We start from the raw sequence: 21,549 nt of genomic DNA, 5'->3' as shown, positions 1-21,549 counted from the left end.
GTTCTGTGGTCTGCAATGTGCAGGAGATCAGACTAGATGATCATGATGGTCCCTTCTGACCTTAAAGTCTATGTAAAGCACGTGCAGAGTTAATTAAATTATCTTCATTTTTAATTGTGAATCCTTTTTTAAAAACATGGCTCACAATGCAGAGCCACTGTACAGTTCACAAGAAATCTGAGTTTACTTGGACATGCTGTGTGCTAATGTATATAGTAGATTGTAGTCTTTGGAAAATAAAAGCAAAAAGAAAAGTACATTGAACTTATGGGCAACTATTGAAACTGATGTAGGGCTGTGTCCAAACAAAATACGGTAACCACTAATTTGTCATGAAGGAGCAGATTGCACAGCAGATATCCATGCATCTCATTTCTCTGTCTCGCACGTATGTGTTCATTACTCTTTTATACATGGTGATTCTGCTTCTGTTTTGATTGATGCTGATCTTCTCAAACACTATCTTTGTGGCTTCATGAGTAAGGGAGTGATGAGTTAATGTACTTGAAGAAGGGGAAAGAGTTTGCTGAATCATAGCAAATATTAAGTTAGCTAGAAAACAAGAGACCAGAATCTATTTAAATTTCCTCAGAATTACTGTGAAAACAAGACAATTGTTTTAGTAATAGGATTCTTGGTATTCACTATTGTAATTGTCACTATAAGATTTATATTTTCATTTATCTGGTATCCTGCATGCATGTTCAGCAGTAGAGAGAATTTGCATACATCAGCCTTTATATTTGGTGGGTAGTTGTAATTTGTTTGCTGTAGTGCACTGGTTATAGCCACGAAATGTTCAATATCTGTAAAACTAGATGGTCCTTATATGATTTTACTGGTGATGTCTAATTCTGGATACTAGTGCATCCAGAAAGAAATAGTTTGTATGAACCTAGTGGATGGAAGTTTAGAAAAGGTTTTCGTCTATAAAATGCGGGTAATACTATCTCCTTTCCCTCACCCATTGTCTGTCTTGTCTATCTGGTTTCTGAGGCAGGGACTGTCTCTTACTATGTGACTGGGGCCCCATTTTGTTAGGGATGGTACCAACTTGGTTGAGGCCTCAAGCCACTATCACAATACAAATAATGAATAATAAAAAATTGAAGAAAGCGGCATGTACTATTGTACTAAAGCAGTGAACAACAATTAAATACAAGCATGGGAATGTGTCTGGTGATTTCCCAGGAAATGGTTACGTTTCTCAGTCAAGCTTCAAACCACTTGTTTTTTCCAAAATGGAGCAGTTGTGACCTTCTCAGCAGCAACAAAAAAAGGTGGCCTAGGAGCGGACTGAAATCAGATAAACCCCAGTTGATGCTTCCCTGCTTCTCCCTTCATACTTTTAAAACGTGTTTTACTTTCAAAAGAAATTTTCAAACAAAAAATTACCCCTGGGTCAGTCATTGGCTTGAACAGTTCTGTCTGCCTCCCTGACATCTAAGATACATAGTGGAATATTGGATATGCCCCAGAACATTTCTAAAGTAATGTTTCTGTAATATGCGTGGTACATGGAAGGTTTGATAGAGTATAAATGTTTTATCGGCAGCTGTTTGGGACAGCTCCATTACTCAGGGGTGGCAACACATGGTCTCTCTGCTTCATCGCCCAACAGCACTATGAAAATGCCCTTGCTGTTTGGTCCTTTGGAACTATCCAAAGAATAAGCCTGATTTATACACCGAACTGTTTGGTGGAAATGTGCTGGTGTTATGGAATTAAAAAATGTAATGTGCATGATATTTTCTGCTCCCTGTGCCTGTGAGTGTACTGTAGATATAGTGGGCCTCCTGATTTCTTTCTGACCTACCCCAGTTTCACACTGGTGTTACTCCACTGGCTTCAATGAGTCACTCCAGATATAGATCAGTGTCCGAGCACGGTCAGTCCCACTGATCCTCAACACAGCCAATCATGGCTAAAGTGCATCCTAAAACTATCCAGTAGTTCCCCTTTCGCTCCAAATATCTGTTTTAAATGATTAAATGGGATTATTTTTTCGAAAGCGACACACACACTCATTATATAATGTTGTATCGTGCTGAGGAAAATTACTTTCCTTAATAGACACCAAATTTGATGTCAAAATGGGAGAAAGTGGAATTGAGATTCTTTTTGTCCTAATAGCTCCTCCAGCACCTTTTTAATATTTTCTGGTTGCACTCCAGACCTTGCTAATGTAGTTTGTAGTAATGATGCTGAGCAGAAACGGTGTTATAGGTAAAATAGGAGCGTCTAACAGCGGCTGTCCGTGCATAGCTGCTGAATTGGCCGGATGATTCCTAGATATTAAGGTCAGAAGGGATTCAAGTTGCACGTTTTCTTCCATTGTTGGAAGAGAATTCCCTTCATCTCTGACACAGCTGAACTCCAGAAGCATTGCCATTCTGTTTTAAAATCAGAATCCTCATTTGTCACTCATCAGTGCACAAACGGGTTTCATTGATATGTCGAGCCAGGGCATAGTCCCCAGGGAGGCAGTGTAAGTGGTATTATCGCAGTTCCATTCACACCACTATAATTAAGGGTCTGTCAGTATTAACGTTATCAGCGCTTTTCCTCAAGGGTTTATAATTCAGATGAAGAAATCCACTTCAGGATGTAATTTACTAACTAAATCTTGGCTGGGGAGGGGGCTGATTCCTTTAAAAAAAAAAATTTAGTCCAGATCACCTTAGGGTTTTTTTTCCTCGCAGTTGCATGAATTAAAATCAGAATGGCAGCATGTATTTTAAAATACCCTGGGGGATTTCATTTGTTAAAGCTAGACCATCAATATTACTTATAATAAATAAAGTGGCAATTTAAAGTTCCATACATAAATACATTTCTTCTTCTCTTTCTTAAAATAAGGTATCTCCTTAAACCAGATTTCATGAGACGACCAGATCGAACATTTGACCCTTTCTCTGAAACGCCAGTAGATGGTGTTATTGCGGCAACTTGTTCAGTACAGGTAAAATATAACTGAGACTGCAGTCATCTTAGAGCATCCAAAACCACATTTAAACAGAAGCGGATATCTAATATGTACGGCAAATTTCTTCGGAATTTGTGGGTTTCATCAAATTGTTCTATCTAATTCATCTAATTATTGTTATTTGATTGTTGTTTATGACATCTGTGTTTACACGAGCTGAATAGAACAGGATATAATTAGAAACGGTTTGTAATTATCCATTTAAAGGGTGTCACTCAATTTTAAATCCCCGCTATTCTTTGTGGTTTAGAGCAGCCATGTCCAAATAAAATATGAGCTCATTCCTGCCGGTCATTCAGAACCAAGTATGTTCCACTGGTTTCCACAGAGTCAGACGATGTTTTGTAATGGAAATTTTTCTGTAGGACGTTTTCAATACATCTAGAACTTCAGAAATGGCAGCCACATTTATGGTGTCACTTATGGCTACTCTACAAATGAAGGTAACGCAAGGCTTCAGTAGAATTAGATGTGGAAAATCAGTTATGGAAAATTAGTGCGGAAGGTGGAGTGGGTGGGAATACAAACATTTTTCATTCATAGAGCAGCCGCATTTATGTCCAATTTGAATGTTCTGAAAAGGTTAGTTACCGAGGTCCTAACTTTTTGAATTCTGTGAGTCATCTCTGAGACAGTAGAGGCCATAAAACTCCCAGGATAGTTTATGTAGCTTACCTAAATCTTCTGTTCCCGCTCTGGATAGAGATTACCAGTCTTTAGGAAGGAAAGAAAGAGTTGCAGAGTGACCTCTTTTATTGCATTTCCTCCACTCTCTGCCAGGACTCTATTAGCTTAGATACCTCAGAATGCTGCTCAGGAAAATGCTGTGATCTCAATGATCACTTTATATATATCCAGAGGAGGAAAAGATGTGAAAATTCCAAACTGCATCCCCAAGCAAACTGTTTGGCATGTATTATGTACATTTACCCAAGTTTCACATCAGTAAAATTGGGATAATAAAGCTTACCCCTCTTTGTAAAGCATATGGGATCTTCAGATGAAAAGTGCTGTCTAAACGCAAAGTGCTATTGTAAGTGCAAAACTTATGATTTATATTGGGTTATTACTTAGTGGCCCTACTCTGAATCAGGGCCCCATGCCCTGAACAAAAAATACTGGAGGGCACAGTCTCTTCCCTAAAGAAAAGGAGGACTAAGGTAACAGGAATAAGAGCACATGTTCCCTAAGGTAATTGTGTTCATAATTTGTTGGTTCTGAGTCAGTCTTATAGTAGTACCTAGAAACCACAATAGAGATCAGGACCCCATTGTGCTAGATGGTGAAGAGGCAGTCTCTGTCCAAAAATTTACAGTTTGAATAGGGAAGACAGAGAGAGGCTGGAGGGGAAACAGTCACAGAGAGGTCTCCTACAGCATGTCAATGACAAAGCTGGGAATAGAATTCGTGTCTTGAATCCCAGTCCAGTGACCAAGCCACTAGACTGCATTGTCTCTCAAATCAGCCCTTTCAAGTTTTCTGTAATTAAAGAATGTAAGACCAGATACTTTGGTGCACATCAGAAAAGAACAGGTCAAAATCGACCTTGGTCTGTGCAATTTTAAATATGTTTCATTTCTGCGTTCAATCCTTGACAGTACAGAATAACAACATATGCGGTGTTGGGAAAGAAAACCTCATGTTAGTGCAACAAAAGCGTGTCACAGGAAAATGGTCTGCTGTAGCCAGATAAATATGGACTTGGAATAAATTTGCAGCAAATTCAAGATATTTGTGTGCAGAGAGAGGGAGAGGAATCCTGTAATAGGCTTCCATTACACTAGTTTGTTTGTTTTTTTAAGTATTCTGCATTGCACAGAGATGTTATATTAAATTAGATTTGCGTATTTAGTGAGTACCATGTGGAAGAGGCTCGTAGAATGCATTGAAACTAAAGTAGAGCAATAACATCCAGCCATATAGTTAGAAAGTTTCCCCTAATATCTAACCTAAATCTCCCTTGCTGCCGTTAAGCCCCTTATTTTTTGTCCACTCTTCAGTGAACATGGAGAACAGTTGATCGCTGTTCTCTTTATAACAGCCCTTAATATATTTGAAGACTGTTAAAAATTTGGGCCTTATTTCTCATTTGAATTTGTTTGGCTTCATCTTCCAGCCATTGGTTCTTGTTACATCTTTCGCTGATAAATTAAAGAGACTTTTAGTGCCGAGCATTTTCTCCCAGTGAAGGTCTTTAGATACCAGCAACACACTTTTAAGCACATGATTAGACCCATTAAAATCAGTAGTACCGCTCATGTGCTTAATGTTAAGCATGTGCTTAAGTGCTTTGCTGGATCAGATTCTCACTGGCTTGAGCAAGGCATAGTACAGACAGGCTCAGGGCAACCTTCACCATATAGCTCTGCCAATCCACATCTTTGTAAAAACGTTAGAGAAAATGTAGTTTTTTAAAGGGTGCTGGAATGACAATGCTGAAGGTGGATGTCCATAGAACAACATATGAAGTAGCAATGCATAAACTCCCCTAGGTACCACCTCACCAATATGAGGCAATCCCGTTTTGTAGGAACTACAGTTAGAGTGTTACGATTGTAAGCTCCCTGGGGCAGGGACCATTTTTTGTTCTTTGTTTACAGAGCACCGAGCACAATGGGGTCCTGATCCATGACTTCGGTCTCCTAGGCACTGTGGTAATACAAGTTATAAGAAGAAAACAAAGATAACTCAGTTTCCACCTCCACCAGATCATTGGCCCTCTGTTCAGATGTACCATCACGTTTGTCTGTTAGTGCCAGTTATGATAGAAGTTATGCAAAGTTTACACATGTCTGCTACCCAATGTATTGATGCCACCAACTCATTTTAAATAGGCTACCGAGTAAGTGAGATTACAGTAACTTGCAGTTACTCCAGTGGCAGTGACCTAGAGGTGAAAGGCTTCATATGCCTGTTACCAAGAAACAATCTAGTCCCGCTTTGAAAAAGCATTTCAGTTCTGAATTGATTTATCTGCTGTTATAAGCCAAGGTGCCCCTTGAGCAAAAATCTGCCAACGTTGCCCATTCTTTTCATCTGATGTGGCAAACTTGAGAAAGACACTACGTGTGACCCAAACCGAGGTTTGAATGTACAAGTTCATGAGAGAAAAGCCAGTCCCTCTACCACTATAAAACCTACTGCACAATAGTGCGCTTCCACGTGTGGGTTTATGCAGCACTCAATGTTTGCTGGGTCGTGATCTCACTGTAAAGCACTTATGCCTATGCTTCAGTCCTGTCCTGCAATGAGGCCTTGGAGCTGAGAATATTGCATGCACAGCAGCAGCTGCGGAAAAGTAGCGGGAACAATGTGACTTTCCCACGGGGCTGTTATTAGAATGTACATGCAGTGAGCCTCTCACTTTCGTTAACCCTAAAATTCAGCATAAAACCCCCAAAATATAAAAGAGGAACCCTGTCAGAAAAGACGCGGTTTACTTGTTACTCATGCAGATGCGTAATATCAGCATGGAATCTAATTTTAAAAAACAAGTGGTACTAGTAAATCTACATTGTATGAATAGGCCAAATTCATTACTGATTTACACGCTGTGTAATACCATTTAACTGTAATTTGTTATGTGTGCACATATTCATAAAAATCGTAAAGAATTACCTTTTATTTACAAAACCAAATGTGCGAACGTGAAATTTAGTGGTTAGTCGATGCTGAGGAAAAAAAAATTACACTATTAAATGAATATGACTGCTCTGTATAATGAACGTGTGTGAATACTGTTATTGGATAAAGAATACAAGTGACATTATTTCCACTCATCATAAAGTACTGTATGTTTTATATTGTTACTTTCTTTAGATCAGAGGAGTGTATTTAATTCCTTTTCTTCTTTTTCAGGTAATATCTGGTCAGTTCTTATCAGATAAAAAAATTGGTACGTATGTAGAAGTGGATATGTACGGGTTACCTACGGACACGATACGTAAGGAGTTTCGAACCCGCATGGTGATGAACAATGGCCTGAACCCTGTTTACAATGAAGAATCATTTGTATTTCGAAAGGTAGGATTTTTTTGAATGTATACTTGGGTGTTTTGAAGCCTGCTTTTGCAAACCCTTTCCCATGTGAGTATTCTTTACTTGCATAAGCAATCCCCTTTGCTTCGGTGTGACTGCTCACATGAACAAGGGTCACTCCCATGAACAAGGATTTGCAGGATTGGACCTTAAATTTGTAGGACTTAACGTTTACCACAGTCAACCGGTCAACCATTAAGGCTGAATTAAACTTTCAACGTTTTTTGTTTTTTTTTTTGGTTTTTTTTTTTTGTGGATAACCTCTGTAGTTGTCACATTATTTTTTTTTTTTTTTTTTGTCTGTTTGGCTTTTCCCTCTTTTTTGCTTCCTCCTCCTTCTTGGAGGAACCCACGTCCTTCGTGGCAATGCCTGTGTTCCAGGTATGCAGTCTGCTCAGAATGAGCTCCAGCTGGTGGACACCAACATTCCCTGGAGATGTCTTCTTCCCTGCCCTGACAGTGGCTGCTATCTTGCACTGTTCCTTCAGCCAAGAGGGCAGGTGAGATGCTGCATCCAAAGCTAAGGTCAATGTCATTACATGGAAAAAATGGAAGGGTGCTGTCTTCCTCACACACATGGCCAGCTCCCTTCTCCTGTAGACCATGTGTATCATGTACTGAAAAAAAAAAAAACCTCACCTCCACCGCCTTTCCCTGGTACTGTATGGTGGACTCACGGTGGGAGATCAGTCGTCATCTCAAACGTCCAGTATTTATCTCTCAGTCTGCTTTTTATTTATTTTTTTTTGTCAACTGGAGTTTCATCCAAAATACATGCATTAACAGTGCCGTCTTTGATAATGTGTGTTTTCCTTTCACCTGTTCTGTTGTCCTGCAGAATTTTTACTGTTTTTCTTTCGTGACAGGTTTTGCCTGCTGATCATACTGTATTTATATGTATATTGTGTAACACAGATAATCTGCTTCCAGTGTAGCAAATGTAGTGGACTCAGATTCCTGGGAGGGGATTTGTCCTAATGCTGTGCTGCTGGGACCCCATTTCAGGAACGCATCCCTATTCAGTACATATTTAATGGCGTCCTGAACAGGGATGAACTTAAGAATGTGTTCAAGTGCTTTCCTGCATAGGGGCCGAGGAAATGGGCAAGAGGAAATGCTTTAAGTTCACCGTGGGCAGTCCCAGATGTGCATCCTTGCCCTGGGCTGGGTAACCAGATGACATGCATCTGCTGCCCTTTGGGTTCTTCCCACTGAGAGGACACATGCTTGTACAATAAACTATGATTTGCCAAACCAATTCCATAGTAACTCATTTGTCACAACTTGACCCCTTGTAAGTATAATATGAGTAAACAACCAAGGGACCTTTGTTCCTTGGTACCCTCCCGTGATCATGGAGGAGGAGTTAAAACTAACTACAGGCTAGGGGCTTGAATTTCTACCACCAGTAATGAGCAGTGGTATAGTACAGCCCATCACAGAATGAATGGTGTGCTGGTCTGTGACATGGAAAGGGAAGATTTTACCCATGCTGTTTAAGTGGCCCTAGTCGGGTCAGTTTGGGGCCTGGGGCTCCTCCCATGATGGCATTAACCCTACACAAATGCTAGCAGGTAATGTGTGAATTCTGTTTGATCATTCTGTTTGATATTAAATCTTCTGCCATTCTAACCCAAGTTTTGTGTTGTCATTCTGTTGTGAGGGGCTGATGCTTGTGATATGGTGTGTCAGGATGCTTACTTCTGGTCAGTCAGACAGTACTTAACAGGGCAAGTTAACTGTGGTGTCTGTGAATAGTTCAGACATGCACAGAGTTCAAAAAGCTGTTTGTTTCTATGCTCTTTACTTAAGGCTTAAACTGAAGGCAGCAGGTCCAAGGGAGGAAAAGCCTGTTTTATTTTCTTCTCTGAGTGACAGTCTCAGGCATCACCGAATATAGCCAGGTGAAGAGAGCAAGGAAAGTAGTAATGTCTCAGTGTTATTTTAATTAGTATTGATTCCTTTCTGGGTCAGGTCCTCTTGATTCCTTTCCTCTCTCTGTCTCTTACCCACTCCCGCTGTCAGGGCCCTTTTTGGCCTGCAGCTCAGACAGACTGGGAATGAAAGATTGCTGGCTTGCCCTGTACAGACATTCCTGGTGCAGGGAATCCTCTCTCCTCCAGTCCTATCCCTGATCACCTTTCTGAGGAAGAAGGTGGAACAGGTCTCAGGCTAGCCCTTTTGGATTCAGGTGGGACTGAAAGGAATTTCTGCTGTTGTTTTTGTTGGTCAGGATGGGAACTGTCAGCTTCAGGTACCCTTTGCTTCAGTGTGACTGCTCACATGAATAAGGGTCACTCCTGTGAACAGCTTCAGGGACCTACTGTCCAGCAACCACTACCTCTTCTCTCTGCGCGAACCCCCACACCCATCCCTGCTGAGAGTGTTCCCCACCAGCACCAGGCCTCCCACTGTGTATTGCCCTCCTTCCGTTGCCTTATAATGTACATGTGTCACCCTCTTCCCCACCAGACCTCTCCAGCTGTGTTCACATCACATCATCTCCCTCCGACAGTGTGTAACACCCCATTCTTCCTCCTTCTCGACACCCTTATTCTATTATTGATGTCCTTTCCAAGTACCCCCCGGTCATTGCCTTTCCCCTGACCCCAGCATTACCCGTCTGCCTTCGACTACCAGTTTGTGTCTCTGCTACTCCCTGCCCACTTTCAGGGGTCACCGGCCTCCAGCGATGAAAAATAAATAAGCAAAATATTTAATTATTTTGATTACGATCTGGAGAATTCTTCCACGAGCAATTTCTGTGCTCCAAAAAACTAACACCAAGAACGAGAGAGAGTGAGAAACTAAACTTTTCCAGTAATGCCTCCGTGTCTGAAAGCATACAGCTTGCATCCAGCAAAGGGTGATGGTATTCTCTTACAGAGATAAGTAGATTGTGCTTCTGACTTACCAGTAGTGGAAATGGACATCCACTATGTTGTGTGATCTCTGGATGCTTTCATGTGTGGTACTTGGGCAATTTGCAACATTGTGAGAGTCAATGAATGTCTTTATTTTATGGGTTCCCAGGTTATTCTACCTGATCTCGCTGTTCTGAGAATAGCAGTGTATGATGACAACAACAAGCTGATCGGTCAGAGGATCCTGCCTCTTGATGGCCTTCAGGCAGGCTACAGACACATTTCCCTTCGAAATGAAGGCAACAAACCACTATCTCTGCCAACAGTTTTCTGCAACATTGTGCTCAAAACATATGTGCCTGATGGTTTTGGAGGTAAGAAGAAACACATATTACAGCTTCGTGAATCTTGGGTTTTAGTACGCAAGGAATATAAGTTCGTTGTGCAATAGAAAATAAGGGATCCCTGGAGCACTGGAAGAACGTTATATCTGCGAATCTGTAGGAAAGTTCCTTCTGTCTGGTTAAGATATCTTTACTTTTGTCTCAAGTGCCTTAATATTAACAATGAAGAGAATGTAGCCTTCAAAATCAAGATAGTGATTTCTATTAGTTTGGAAAGAAACAAAGCTACAATTACATTTCCCAAGGTTACCTGAATTTGTTCAATTTGCCAGTACTTAATCTCTTTAGAATCTCTTAATCTCTTTAGAAAGAACTCATTGGATATATTAATTGGAGTAAATGTCTAAGTTAAAACATATATTGTAGTTTCATAGTCTAGGGTGCAAACAAGATGCTGTTTTTTTTTAAAGCATACTTTAACCATTCTTCTAAATACTCCTGCTCTGAAAAGTGGACACGCAAGATGCTGAATTTTCAAGTATTTATAAACTTTGCAATTACAAGTGATCCTCTCCCCCCCCCCCCCCCCCCCCCCGCTTAGCATACTTCACACCACTCTTTAAATTAAATCTTAGCCATCACTTATTAGTGACAGTTAGGGTTGCCAGTTTTGGTTGGATGTGTTCCTGGAGATTTCATCACATGACATAAACTTTAATTAAAGATTAATCTTTAATTCCTGGAGACTCCAGGCCAATCCTGGAAGGCTGGCAACCCTACTGCCAGTGTTTAAAGTTGCCACCCTTATTATCTTCACAGCCCTGAGATAGCCCTCTTTGCCTGATCTCTGAAAACTTGCTTCTAGTTATTTTTCTCTTTACAAGACAAACTTTTATCTTTTCAAGATAAATATTATCATAGATAGGTCTCTGACACTGTTCCTACAACAGTGCTGTATCAGTATGTTTGCTTGAATAAAAAATACCAGCATAACTTTATTGAAACCACTTTTTAAAAGCAGTCACAGAAATCTGAGTAGAGGCCTAGGTCTAACAGCAGTAAACACCAAGAACTGCCAGCAAAGTTACGTCACCATTATTGTGCTACCAGTGATGCAGATTAGGTAGCAAATCCAAGTACAGCAGAGTAGCAGAAGAGCATGGATGTACTCCTTCAACTTATATGTATTTTAGTTGTCCTAAGTCTTAGTATTTTTAAACTGCAGGTCGGTGTACTGGAATTTTTCCACTTTCATTAAGCATTTGGCACTGAGAAATATTTTTTTTCAGGTGGGAGGAAATTTGTTCCTGTATAGAGAGCTAGTGCATGGCCCATGTACCGCCTGTATCCCATTTAATACCTCAAATTAGGGCTCACATTGGATTTTAAGTGGTCCATAGGCCTTGTTCTGTCCCTCTGAACTTCACCCTCGAAGAGATTTTTGGGAAACCTTGTTGGAAAAATTATTTTTTGCTCTTTGTAAAACTAATTCAAAATGTAAAGGTCACTGGGTTTTGTACACAATAGTTACTACAACTTTAATGTGGATTGGATTTTCAGTAGTAAAAAGTAGAGAAAGAGAGCGTGCGCGAAATTGTTCAAGGGACTAATTTTACCAAATATAATTAAAACCATACATACACCTTTTGTTAGGATTTCCAATCAAACTTTAAGGAGAAAACATAAGCCCTGGCTTTTATGGGACAACTCTCTTGCCTAAAGTTAAGCACATACATAATCGTTTGCAGGATCAGGGCCTTTTATAGCAAAAAATAATAAGTTAAATGTTGACGCCCCCCGCCCCCACCTGCGCCCCCCACTGAAATCAGTGAGAGGTTTGCCATTGACTTGATTGGTACCAGGCACTTGCTCATTGAATGAAAACATTGGGTTTTTAACCAATAGTTTTTACCAGTAAGGGCCCCAATTCAGAAAAGAACGTTAGCATGAGCCTCAGTCGAGGCTGCTGTGGACAGCACATGTGCACATGCTCAAACCGCTGTCCTGAATCAGGATGAGGCCCTGAATTGGGACCAGGCATTTTGTAAAGGTTTGGAACCCAGTTAATGTGACATAAATGAAGTTCCATTGTGTTTACTGTTAACTCTTCCGTTTGCAGAGGTTTGGGGGTTTGCTCACACACAAATCCAAAAATGATACAGCCTTCTTTTCCCCAGAGAGGATTTCAAAATCAGTTTGTAAAAGGCGAGCTGTGTAAAAGTTCAGTGTCGGCTGATCTTCTAAATTGCCAACGTTACTCCAGGTGGTTTATCCGTAAGGTGTCGGGTGTGAAGAAAAAAAAATGTTTACCCCGAGTAGGTTTATCATTAAAGTGAAATACTGCTAGGATGAGGGAACTATATGTAATATCTTGTTGCCTGTGTAGAGGAAATGGGCTCTGTACTAATGATAACTCAACAAGCTCAGTTCTTGTTCCTCCTTTCCCAACGACAGTCATTTTTGGCTTGTCACCCTTTGTTTTCTCACTGATATAGATCAATAGCCTGATGACCAAAAGAGCTTGAGATGTTGCTTTTGATGTTCAGCCGGCATCATGACTATTCTGTTTACATGTGGCTTTTGAGTGCTTGTCATCTGTTCTGCATTTTACATTGTTTTATGAACTACAATTCAATTACTGTCTCTGATTTGTAACTAGATTGTTTGGGCAAAGAGTCAAGAACCTTAATTTTCAGCTACTTTCCTTTTGAACCTGTAGGAGTAAGATTTAAGAACGTCTCTCATGCCAAATAATAATGATTCATGATTGCTTCATGATAAGGTTAGGAAGAAATGTGCACCATTTTCTTTTTTTGATGTGGTTTGCTAATTTTCTATGGTTTATCAGCTTCAGTTCCCCTGCTCCTAATAGCCAATGGGACACAAATCTGTTCTGAAGAAATGCCAAATGAGGCAGCAGATTTCAAAGAGAGGCTTTTATTTCATATAGATAGTGTACATAATAAGCAAGCACTATTACATACAGTCGTGATGGGACTTCTGCTTCTAGAACACATGCTTCCCAAGGCTATACTGGTTATACACAAGTGGTTTTGTTGTTGTTTTTTAACTCATAGCTTTAAAACTTTTTGGTATCCAGTTACCTTACCAAAAAGACCATAAAAAAGGAAAATTGAAGCAGAGGACAAGTGGTGGGGTAGAAAAGAGCGGTGAATCATTTACCTCCAGTAGAAATGCTGAGCCTTTGGCGAGGTGTATAAATGATGGGTAACACAATTTGCAAAGGTCTCACTCTCCCACACACATAAGGAGGGGTTTTTTTACTTGAAAGTTCTTAATATTCAAGTTCCATTTTCAAATACTATGTGATGGTTGCAGGAACAAGGCAGGCATGGATTTTCTTTGAAGTGTAGGTTCTAGGGATTGGAAGGGTAGTTGGCTCAGTTAAAAGAAAGGGAAAATATTCAGGTTGTTGGGGCCATTATGTGCTTGGGATAAATGTCTGTCCATTTGATATTTGTGGGAAATACCGCTGAGTGAGAGACACAAGATACCAATTGGTAGGGAACAGTGGTATTGGAATAGTCTGTTTTTTGGGTGGTTAACTTGAGCTGTCTAGGTGAAAAATATTATTTAATGCAGCTTTCATATCTTGCACAAACTATCTTCATATACGGATAAAGTAGATACTAAGGACTGAAGGCCTGATCCTTCTTTCTTCACTTGGGCAAAACTTCCAGTGACTTCGGTGGGAAGTTTGCATGAGTAAGGACTGCAAGATTATCCCCAAAATTCTAACGGGTTAATATGTTTTTCCTGGACTGGCACATGTGTCCCTAGTCCCATATTTTATCTATGACATCACAACTAGTTACTTTGAAAATAGCTATGACTTGAGACAGGATTCTGGTATGTGAAATAAAATTCAAATCTTTATGAAAATGTTGACTGCCAAAACCATCACTCTAGAAGTACAGAGCCATTACATTACTGAGACTATCTGGAATGCAAGGCCCAAAAAGGTTTATCTTTACTGATAAGCAACTGGAAGATGAGTTTACTTTATTACATTACAACATTCTGAACAGAAAGAATCCACTATGCACATGGTGTTGTGTTTGAGGGGCAGTAACTGAACTCACTACTCTCTTTCCAGCATGTGAGAAAAGGTTTAGTTGGGGGAATGTCATCAGTTGCATTCCCTGAAAATACAGTTAAGTGAGAACATCATCCATGACGGTCATGGCAAAAGCTCAGGCATAATATGTACAATATTTTATAACGAATGGTTGAATCAAGATACAGCTTTTAGACAAGCGAATGGATGCACTCCGGATTTCTGTGTGACACTTCTTCAACTGGGAGGCCTATTTAATAGTCCCGTGTGACTGTCTTTTCACATGCAGGAAAGGGCAGTATCTTGAAACATTAAAATATTAATTGTATTTCAACTCATTAATGTCCTGCGTGAGTGGTTATCTTCTTCCTTATCATGGAAGCCTGCCACCCTTAAAATGGTAATTCTGCTCAAAGGAATGTCCTTAGGGACTCTTTTCACTTTCAGCTGATATGCTTTTCACTGTCCAGGTTGTCTTGAGAATTAGTGAAGTTTAAAGTTACATAGGGATCACCCGGTCATGGCTACTTTCTGTGGATGCTTTACTACTGTAGATACTAAAATCAATTTCATTTGTCACACAGTATTTCTCATTATGGCTGACCTGCCTTTGCCACTTGTGAGTTACTTGATTATCTGTAAATCAAGGCCTGAAAAGATATATTTTCTGCAGAAGCAAGGACTGATGTGTCACTGCATAGCTGTCTGTATACAGTTGCACATTCATAGCTACGTACACAAAACACATGGCACATAATCCATAAAATAATATTTCTTATGGGGTGCAAATGTTAATTTAATTTCAGTTTTATTGATTTTTACACACTGCCATATAGCAAAGAGACAAGTACATGAAACGAGCAGTACTCTCTTTGGGCCTGATTCTGATATCACACCTGGTTTGCCCCTAGAATAACAAAGATCACAACTGGGGCCATCTGTGTATTAAGGACTTAAATTGTCGAAAAGGTGTTTCCTGATTCAACTAACCAGTATAAACCATTGTATATGGTAAACGTGAATGTTTATCATGACGGTCCAGGAAGTCAGGGATACTGTTGTTCATATTGTGCGGTAAATGTGCGTGGCACTGTGCAGTGGTTAAATTATACCTGCTCCAAAGAGCTTGCCATGTCGAGCCCTCAACAGTTTAATCCCATGCCTGTTGATGCGAATAGCAAAACTCCTCTTTTCTTCAGCGGCCCATGATCAGGCCTCAGTTCAGCAAAGAACTCGAGCCTGTGCCTGATTTGAAAGGCATGAGTAGTTTTACTGAAGTCAGTCGGACTGCCCTCGTATTTCAAGGTGACGTGGGCTTAGGCGCCTCATTAAATCAAGATCTAAATACACAAGTTGATGCAGTATGTGCAGTGTGAATAAAAATCAGTGAAGAATTCTGCTTGTAGCTGGGATGCTTCTAGGAAAAGGAAGGGGGCTTATTACATTCTTTTGGCAGAGTTAAGGGAAGGCAGTTGCAGAATGTCAATGTGTGAAGTTATACCAGGTATAAAGCCTGCACTAGGAGAGAAATGATGGCTCATAGTTACGCCGGGGTGAGACTCACAAGCAGATAAGACTGTAAAGTGATTTCACAGCTGCTCTCTAATAGCAGGCAGCAGAACCACTCAGGGGTGAGGGGTAGAAGAGGGAACAACTAAATGAGCTTCTCCTGCCCCCAGCAGCATTCGGGGCATTCTGTCCCCTAGAAGACGGGTGGAAGAGGCAGCAGAAGGTGATGTCACAATATAACCCTCACTTATTCATTCGTTTATGTCCCTCATGTTGCATCCCACATCTGGGCCTTGGCAGGGTGAGTGGTATGAGTAGTCATGAGTCATGCAGGGGGAATTCTGGAAATAAATTACGTCAGTTGTACTATTGTTTAGGCCACCCGTGTAAAACAATTAGTTCCCTTCACCTGTGAGCCATGGCAAATATCAGAACGGTTTGTGTGAAGGCATCTTTACTTCCAGATTGATAAGCCTGCTCTTTGGCAACCAAGAGAAAAAAATACAACCTATGTCTGAAGGGAGGCAGTGTGGCCTAGTGGATAGATCACTGGCCTGGGATTCTGAAAACCTGGGTTTTATTCCTGGCTCAGCCACTGGCGGCTAGATGACCTTGAGCAAGTCACATCTCTCTGTGCCTCAGTTTCCCCTCCATTTGTAAAATAAGAACAATGCTACTGATCACCTTTATAAAGTGCTTTGAGCTCTACTAATGAAAAGTATTATATTATTATTTTATGGCCTGGTCAAAAGCCCTTTGAAGTGGGAGTCTTTTCATAGACTTCACTGGGCTTTGGATTAAGCCTTTACTCAATCAGTGCCTAAATTATCCACCTTAAAATGGGAGTAATAATACTCCCGTGCCTAATGGGAGTCCTGTGATGATAAATCTAGTAATGTTCCTAATGCTCACAGAGACTGTAGTGATGGGGACCGTATAAGTGCTTGAAAAAGAGTAGGATTCTTAGAGAAGAAAATTCACGTGATGGTTAATATGACATGGCTGATCCAAGATAGAACTAGAGTAACCTTGAAATATACATTTCACTTTTTTGAATCGGGGAGGATGCTGAGAAGATGTGTATAATCATGAAATTTTAATCTCCTTTTCTCTCTCTTTCTCTCTTGTCATGAGGGAAGGGAGAGAGACTACGTTAAAAAAGCTTACCCACTCCTACCAAGTTTACTGTGAAAAGTTGGCCCAGAGTTGAGGACTGTGGAACATGTGGCAACACTAGAATAAAGCCTTTGTGAAAGCTAAATTACATTTTTCAGAGTAGCAGCCGAGTTAGTCTGTATGGATGGGTCATTACACAAAGTAAAACTATTTCCCCATGTTTATTCCCCCCCCCCTCCCCCACTGTTCCTCACACATTCTTGTCAACTGCTGGAAATGGCCCACCTTGATTATCACTGCAAAAGGTTTTCTTTCTCTCCTGCTGGTAATAGCTCACCTTACCTGATCACTCTCGTTACAGTGTGTATGGTAACACTCATTGTTTCATGTTCTCTGTGTATATAAATCTCCCCACTCTATTTTCCACTGCATGCATCCGATGAAGTGAGCTGTAGCTCACGAAAGCTTATGCTCAAATAAATTTGTTAGTCTCTAAGGTGTCACAAGTCCTCCTTTTCTTTTTGCTAAATTACATTGTGCTTTGTGCTTTTTGAATGACTCTTAAAATGCTGAAAACCTGATAAATATTCAATTTCTTTCAGATATTGTGGATGCTTTGTCAGACCCAAAGAAATTTTTATCTGTCATGGAAAAAAGAGCAGACCAGATGAGAGCTATGGGTATTGAAACTGTAAGTAGAAAGTAATTATGAACATAGGCAAAATAATTCCATATAGTGGGTAGTGCAAAATACAGGCTTCACTTTATGGACAATGCAAAATACAGGCTTCACTTTACAAGAAGTAAAACCTCTGCAATGAGATTTGGGCCGCAGTGTTTGGTCAGTTCTCCTGTTGATAAATTGGTCATTAATGCAAGTTATTCTCTTAATCTCTGTTTTCAAATATAGAGCTGTTCTACTCTTGAATACATGAACATGTGTTGTCAGATTTATTAAAATACCCTTCGCTGCATTTCCAAATATAGTCACCGTCATGAGGGATTTTTTTTATCAGTCACGGCAGCACATCCATGTGTCTAAAATTAGAAAGGAGCCATCCTTATTAATTTTCAGTAAAAATAGATTATAAATTCTTCATCTGAAAATATTTTTTGTCGAGAAGTATTAGCAAACATAAGGGGAATTTTCTTTAAAAGTAAATGACTTCATTTCTTTCCCCCTGCAAATGATATTTTGTAATAATGCTTTTTCCAGAGTGATATAGCTGATGTACCAAATGACACTTCAAAGAATGATAAGAAAGGAAAAGCTAATAATGCCAAAGCAAGTGTGACTCCTCAGAGTAGCTCTGAACTTAGACCAAGTACCACTTCCGGCCTTGGACCTGGGATGGAAACTAAGAAAGGTAAAGAAAAATGAGCTTTCTCTCCTTTAAATGGTTTAGAAGGGCACTAAGAAGTACTACCTCGTTTTTAGTTTTGTACTTTCTGTAGTTTCGAATCCCTCTGAAAAGCTCAAAAAGTAACATCTTTCTCTACTAGTGGTGTCTCTGTCCACTTGGCAAATACTGTTTTAACCATATTTCTCTTGGTGCAGAAGCCAACGTGGTTGGATTTTAATAAATGTCATGTTTGTGCACCAGCGTAGTCAATGCTCTCAGCGGGAATATGCATGACACTGGGAACAATATTTATTAATGATCTACCAGAGATGGCCTAATAGGGAAGGCTGTTTTCTTGTATATTTCACAAAAATTCTTTTGTTTTAAAAATTCCTCAGCAGAGTGGTTGATTTAAATAAAAACCAGGTATTTAGGATTCTGCGGAGATCCCCCATCAAATTAGAAATGTTTTAAAGTGTGGCCGTATTCTGAAAAGTGTCTATGAAACTGGCATTGTGGGCACCCATGTTTATTATCAAATATTTCCATATCAAATGTGCTCAGTTTATAAGCAGATAGGTGTTTTTTTCCTAACTGCTTGTCCTGCAAAGTCGTCTTTGAGAACCAAGTGGGTTCTTTCTCTCTCATACATCGTCAGACAATAAAGGGTCTGTGGGGCCAAATGGGTTTGCACAAGTATTACTGAGTGAAACTTGGTAAACATTTCTGTTAATGTGCCAGGAGGAATGGAATCCAGCTCATTCTCTGGTGGCTGCCTTGCTTTTGCAGGGATAACACGAGTAAAAAGCAGCATAAACTTCTTTCTGGCATGAAAGTTAGCAGGTAGGGCTGAATACGCAAATAAGCAGAGCTGTTGGGGAAGATGACGACATTTCTATAGTCACTTTTCAGAGTAAAGCAGGTCATGTTTGGAATCTAAAGTACTTCATTCGCCCTTTACCAGTAAAACAATCTTTTTGTGAATTGAGATACTATGATATAAATGTAAAAAGAATGACCTATTGAATTGTAGACATTCATATTTCATCACAAAAGTGTGGTAGTAACCTTATTGGATATTAATTAGGAGCGTGTGTGAATTCACAGTTACTAGGCTGAGGACATATATTTTCAGGCTGATTACTGAAACATCGTTATTCTTGGCTGGAACTGTAGTTCCACACATATAATAACAAAGCAGTAAGTATGAATAGGGAGTCTGCGTTTTCAAAAGAAAATCCGAAACTCTCTTTTTAGATCACAACAAACATTGGGCAGCACAATTTCTTAAGCCTTGATTTCAGTGCTTGTACATTTGCCATCTCCTCTGCTTCCCCCTTTTTCTCTCCTGTCCACTTGTGGAATAATAGAGCAGGTCCTTTGTGACTATCCTTATTATCCTATTATAAATTTTTATTATTTGTTAATACCCGCATCATTCTGCACACACTAAAATGCACAGTTCACACTGAGGTCCATGGGAGTAACATATCCAGCAAAGTACGGGAGCCTGAGGGAGCCTTTCAAAGGCACAAATGAGAGTTAGGCACCCGGCTCCCATTGACTTGCAATAGGAGGCAAGCGCCAAACCTCCTATTTATATCTTTGAAAACTTCCCCCTCTGTCTTTGTGTCTTATAAAGCACCTGCATGGTGCTAACTGAGAAATAATATATCATTGGGGCTGAATGTTAAGGTCCTTAGATTAAAATTTCACCTGTTCTGCAGAAATTGTCTTTATTTTGCAAGATCTGAATGTTGTTCAGTGGAATTCACCTTACAAGGCAGATAATCCTTTGTCGGACAGATGGCATTTTACAGTTAAGGACACTAAGGCCAGGTCTACGTTATCAACTTATATATGTATAACTATGTCGCAGAGAGATGTGAAAAATCCACACCCCTGAGCAATGCGCATATATCAACCTAACCCCCAGTGTAGACAGTGCAAAGTGGGGTCTGCAGGGATCAGTTCTCAGTCCAGTTCTGTTCAATATCTTCATCAATACTTTTGATAATGGCATAGAGAGTACTCTTATAAAGTTTGCGGTCTATACCAAGCTGGGAGGCATTACAAGTGCTTTGGAGGATAGGATTAAAATTCAAAATGATCTGGACAAACTGGAGAAATGGTCTGAAGTAAATAGGATGAAATTCAGTTAGGACAAATGCAGAGTATTCTGCTTAGGAAGGAACAATCAGTTGCACACACACAAAATGGGAAATGACTGCCTAGGAAGCAGTACTGCAGAAAAGGGATCGCTGGGGTCATAGTGGATCACAAGCTAAGTATGAGTCAATAGTGTAACATTATTACAAAAAAAGCCCTCAACTGGAGCATTGTGTTGAGTTCTGGGCGTTTCAGGAAAGAGATGGACAAAGTGGAGAAAGTCCAGAGAAGAGCAACAAAAATGATGAAAGGTCTAAAAAACATGACCTGTTGGGGAAGATTGAAAATATTGGGTTTGTTGAGTCTGGAGAAGAGAAGGCTGAGAGGGGACATGAAAACAGTTTTCAAGTACATAAAAGGCTGTTACAAGGAGGAGGGAGGTAAATTGTTCTCATTAACCTCTGAGGATAGGACAAGAAGCAATGGGCTTAAATTGCAGCAAGGGAGGTTTAGGTTGGATATTAGGAAAAACTTCCTAACTGTCAGGGTGGTTAGGCACTGGGATAAGTTGCCCAGGGAGGTTGTGGAATCTCCATCATTGGGGATTTTTAAGAGCAGGTTAGACAAACACCTGTCAGGGATGGTCTAGATCAGTGTTTCCCAAACTTGGGACACCGCTTGTTCAGGGAAAGCCCCTGGTGGGCTGGGCCGGTTTGTTTACCTGCCACGTCCGCAGGTTCGGCCGATCGCGGCTCCCACTGGCCGCTGTTCGCTTTGCCCGGCCAATGGGGGCTGCGGGAAGTGGTGCAGGCCGAGGGACGTACTGGCCGCCGCTTCCAGCAGCCCCCATCGGCCGGGCACAGCGAACCGGGGCCAGTGGGAGCTGCGATCGGCCGAGCCTGTGGACACGGCAGGTACACAAACCGGCCCGGCCTGCCAGGGGCTTTCCCTGAACAAGCAGCGTCCCAAGTTTGGGAAACACTGGTCTAGATAATACTTAGTCCTGCCTTGAGTTCGGGGGACTGGACTAGACGCCCTCTTGAGGTCCCTTCCAGTCCTATGTTTTTATGTCGACGGGAGGGCTTCTCCCGTGGACGTAGCTGTTGCTTCTCGCAGAGGTGGATTAACTGTGCCAAGTGGAGAAACTCTCCTGTCGGTGTAG

General features: G+C 40.6%; 1 protein-coding gene across 12 annotated transcripts in view; it reads left to right on the top strand.

Annotated features, from left to right (window-relative positions):
• Positions 1–21,549, top strand: part of PLCB4 (phospholipase C beta 4) — a 323,966-nt gene that overhangs the window by 258,427 nt on the left and 43,990 nt on the right. For all 12 annotated transcript variants that reach the window (XM_043544061.1, XM_043544062.1, XM_043544054.1 and 9 more), the window contains 5 exons: positions 2,860–2,962; positions 6,845–7,009; positions 10,058–10,262; positions 17,538–17,626; positions 18,152–18,302. In XM_043544061.1, the coding sequence (XP_043399996.1) occupies positions 2,860–2,962; positions 6,845–7,009; positions 10,058–10,262; positions 17,538–17,626; positions 18,152–18,302 (713 nt within the window). The remainder of the gene's footprint in view (positions 1–2,859; positions 2,963–6,844; positions 7,010–10,057; positions 10,263–17,537; positions 17,627–18,151; positions 18,303–21,549) is intronic.

This window comes from Chelonia mydas, chromosome 3, assembly GCF_015237465.2.
Source record: "Chelonia mydas isolate rCheMyd1 chromosome 3, rCheMyd1.pri.v2, whole genome shotgun sequence".
In the NCBI taxonomy this organism is placed as follows: Eukaryota; Metazoa; Chordata; order Testudines; family Cheloniidae; genus Chelonia; species Chelonia mydas.
This window is presented reverse-complemented; position numbering and strand designations above follow the sequence as displayed.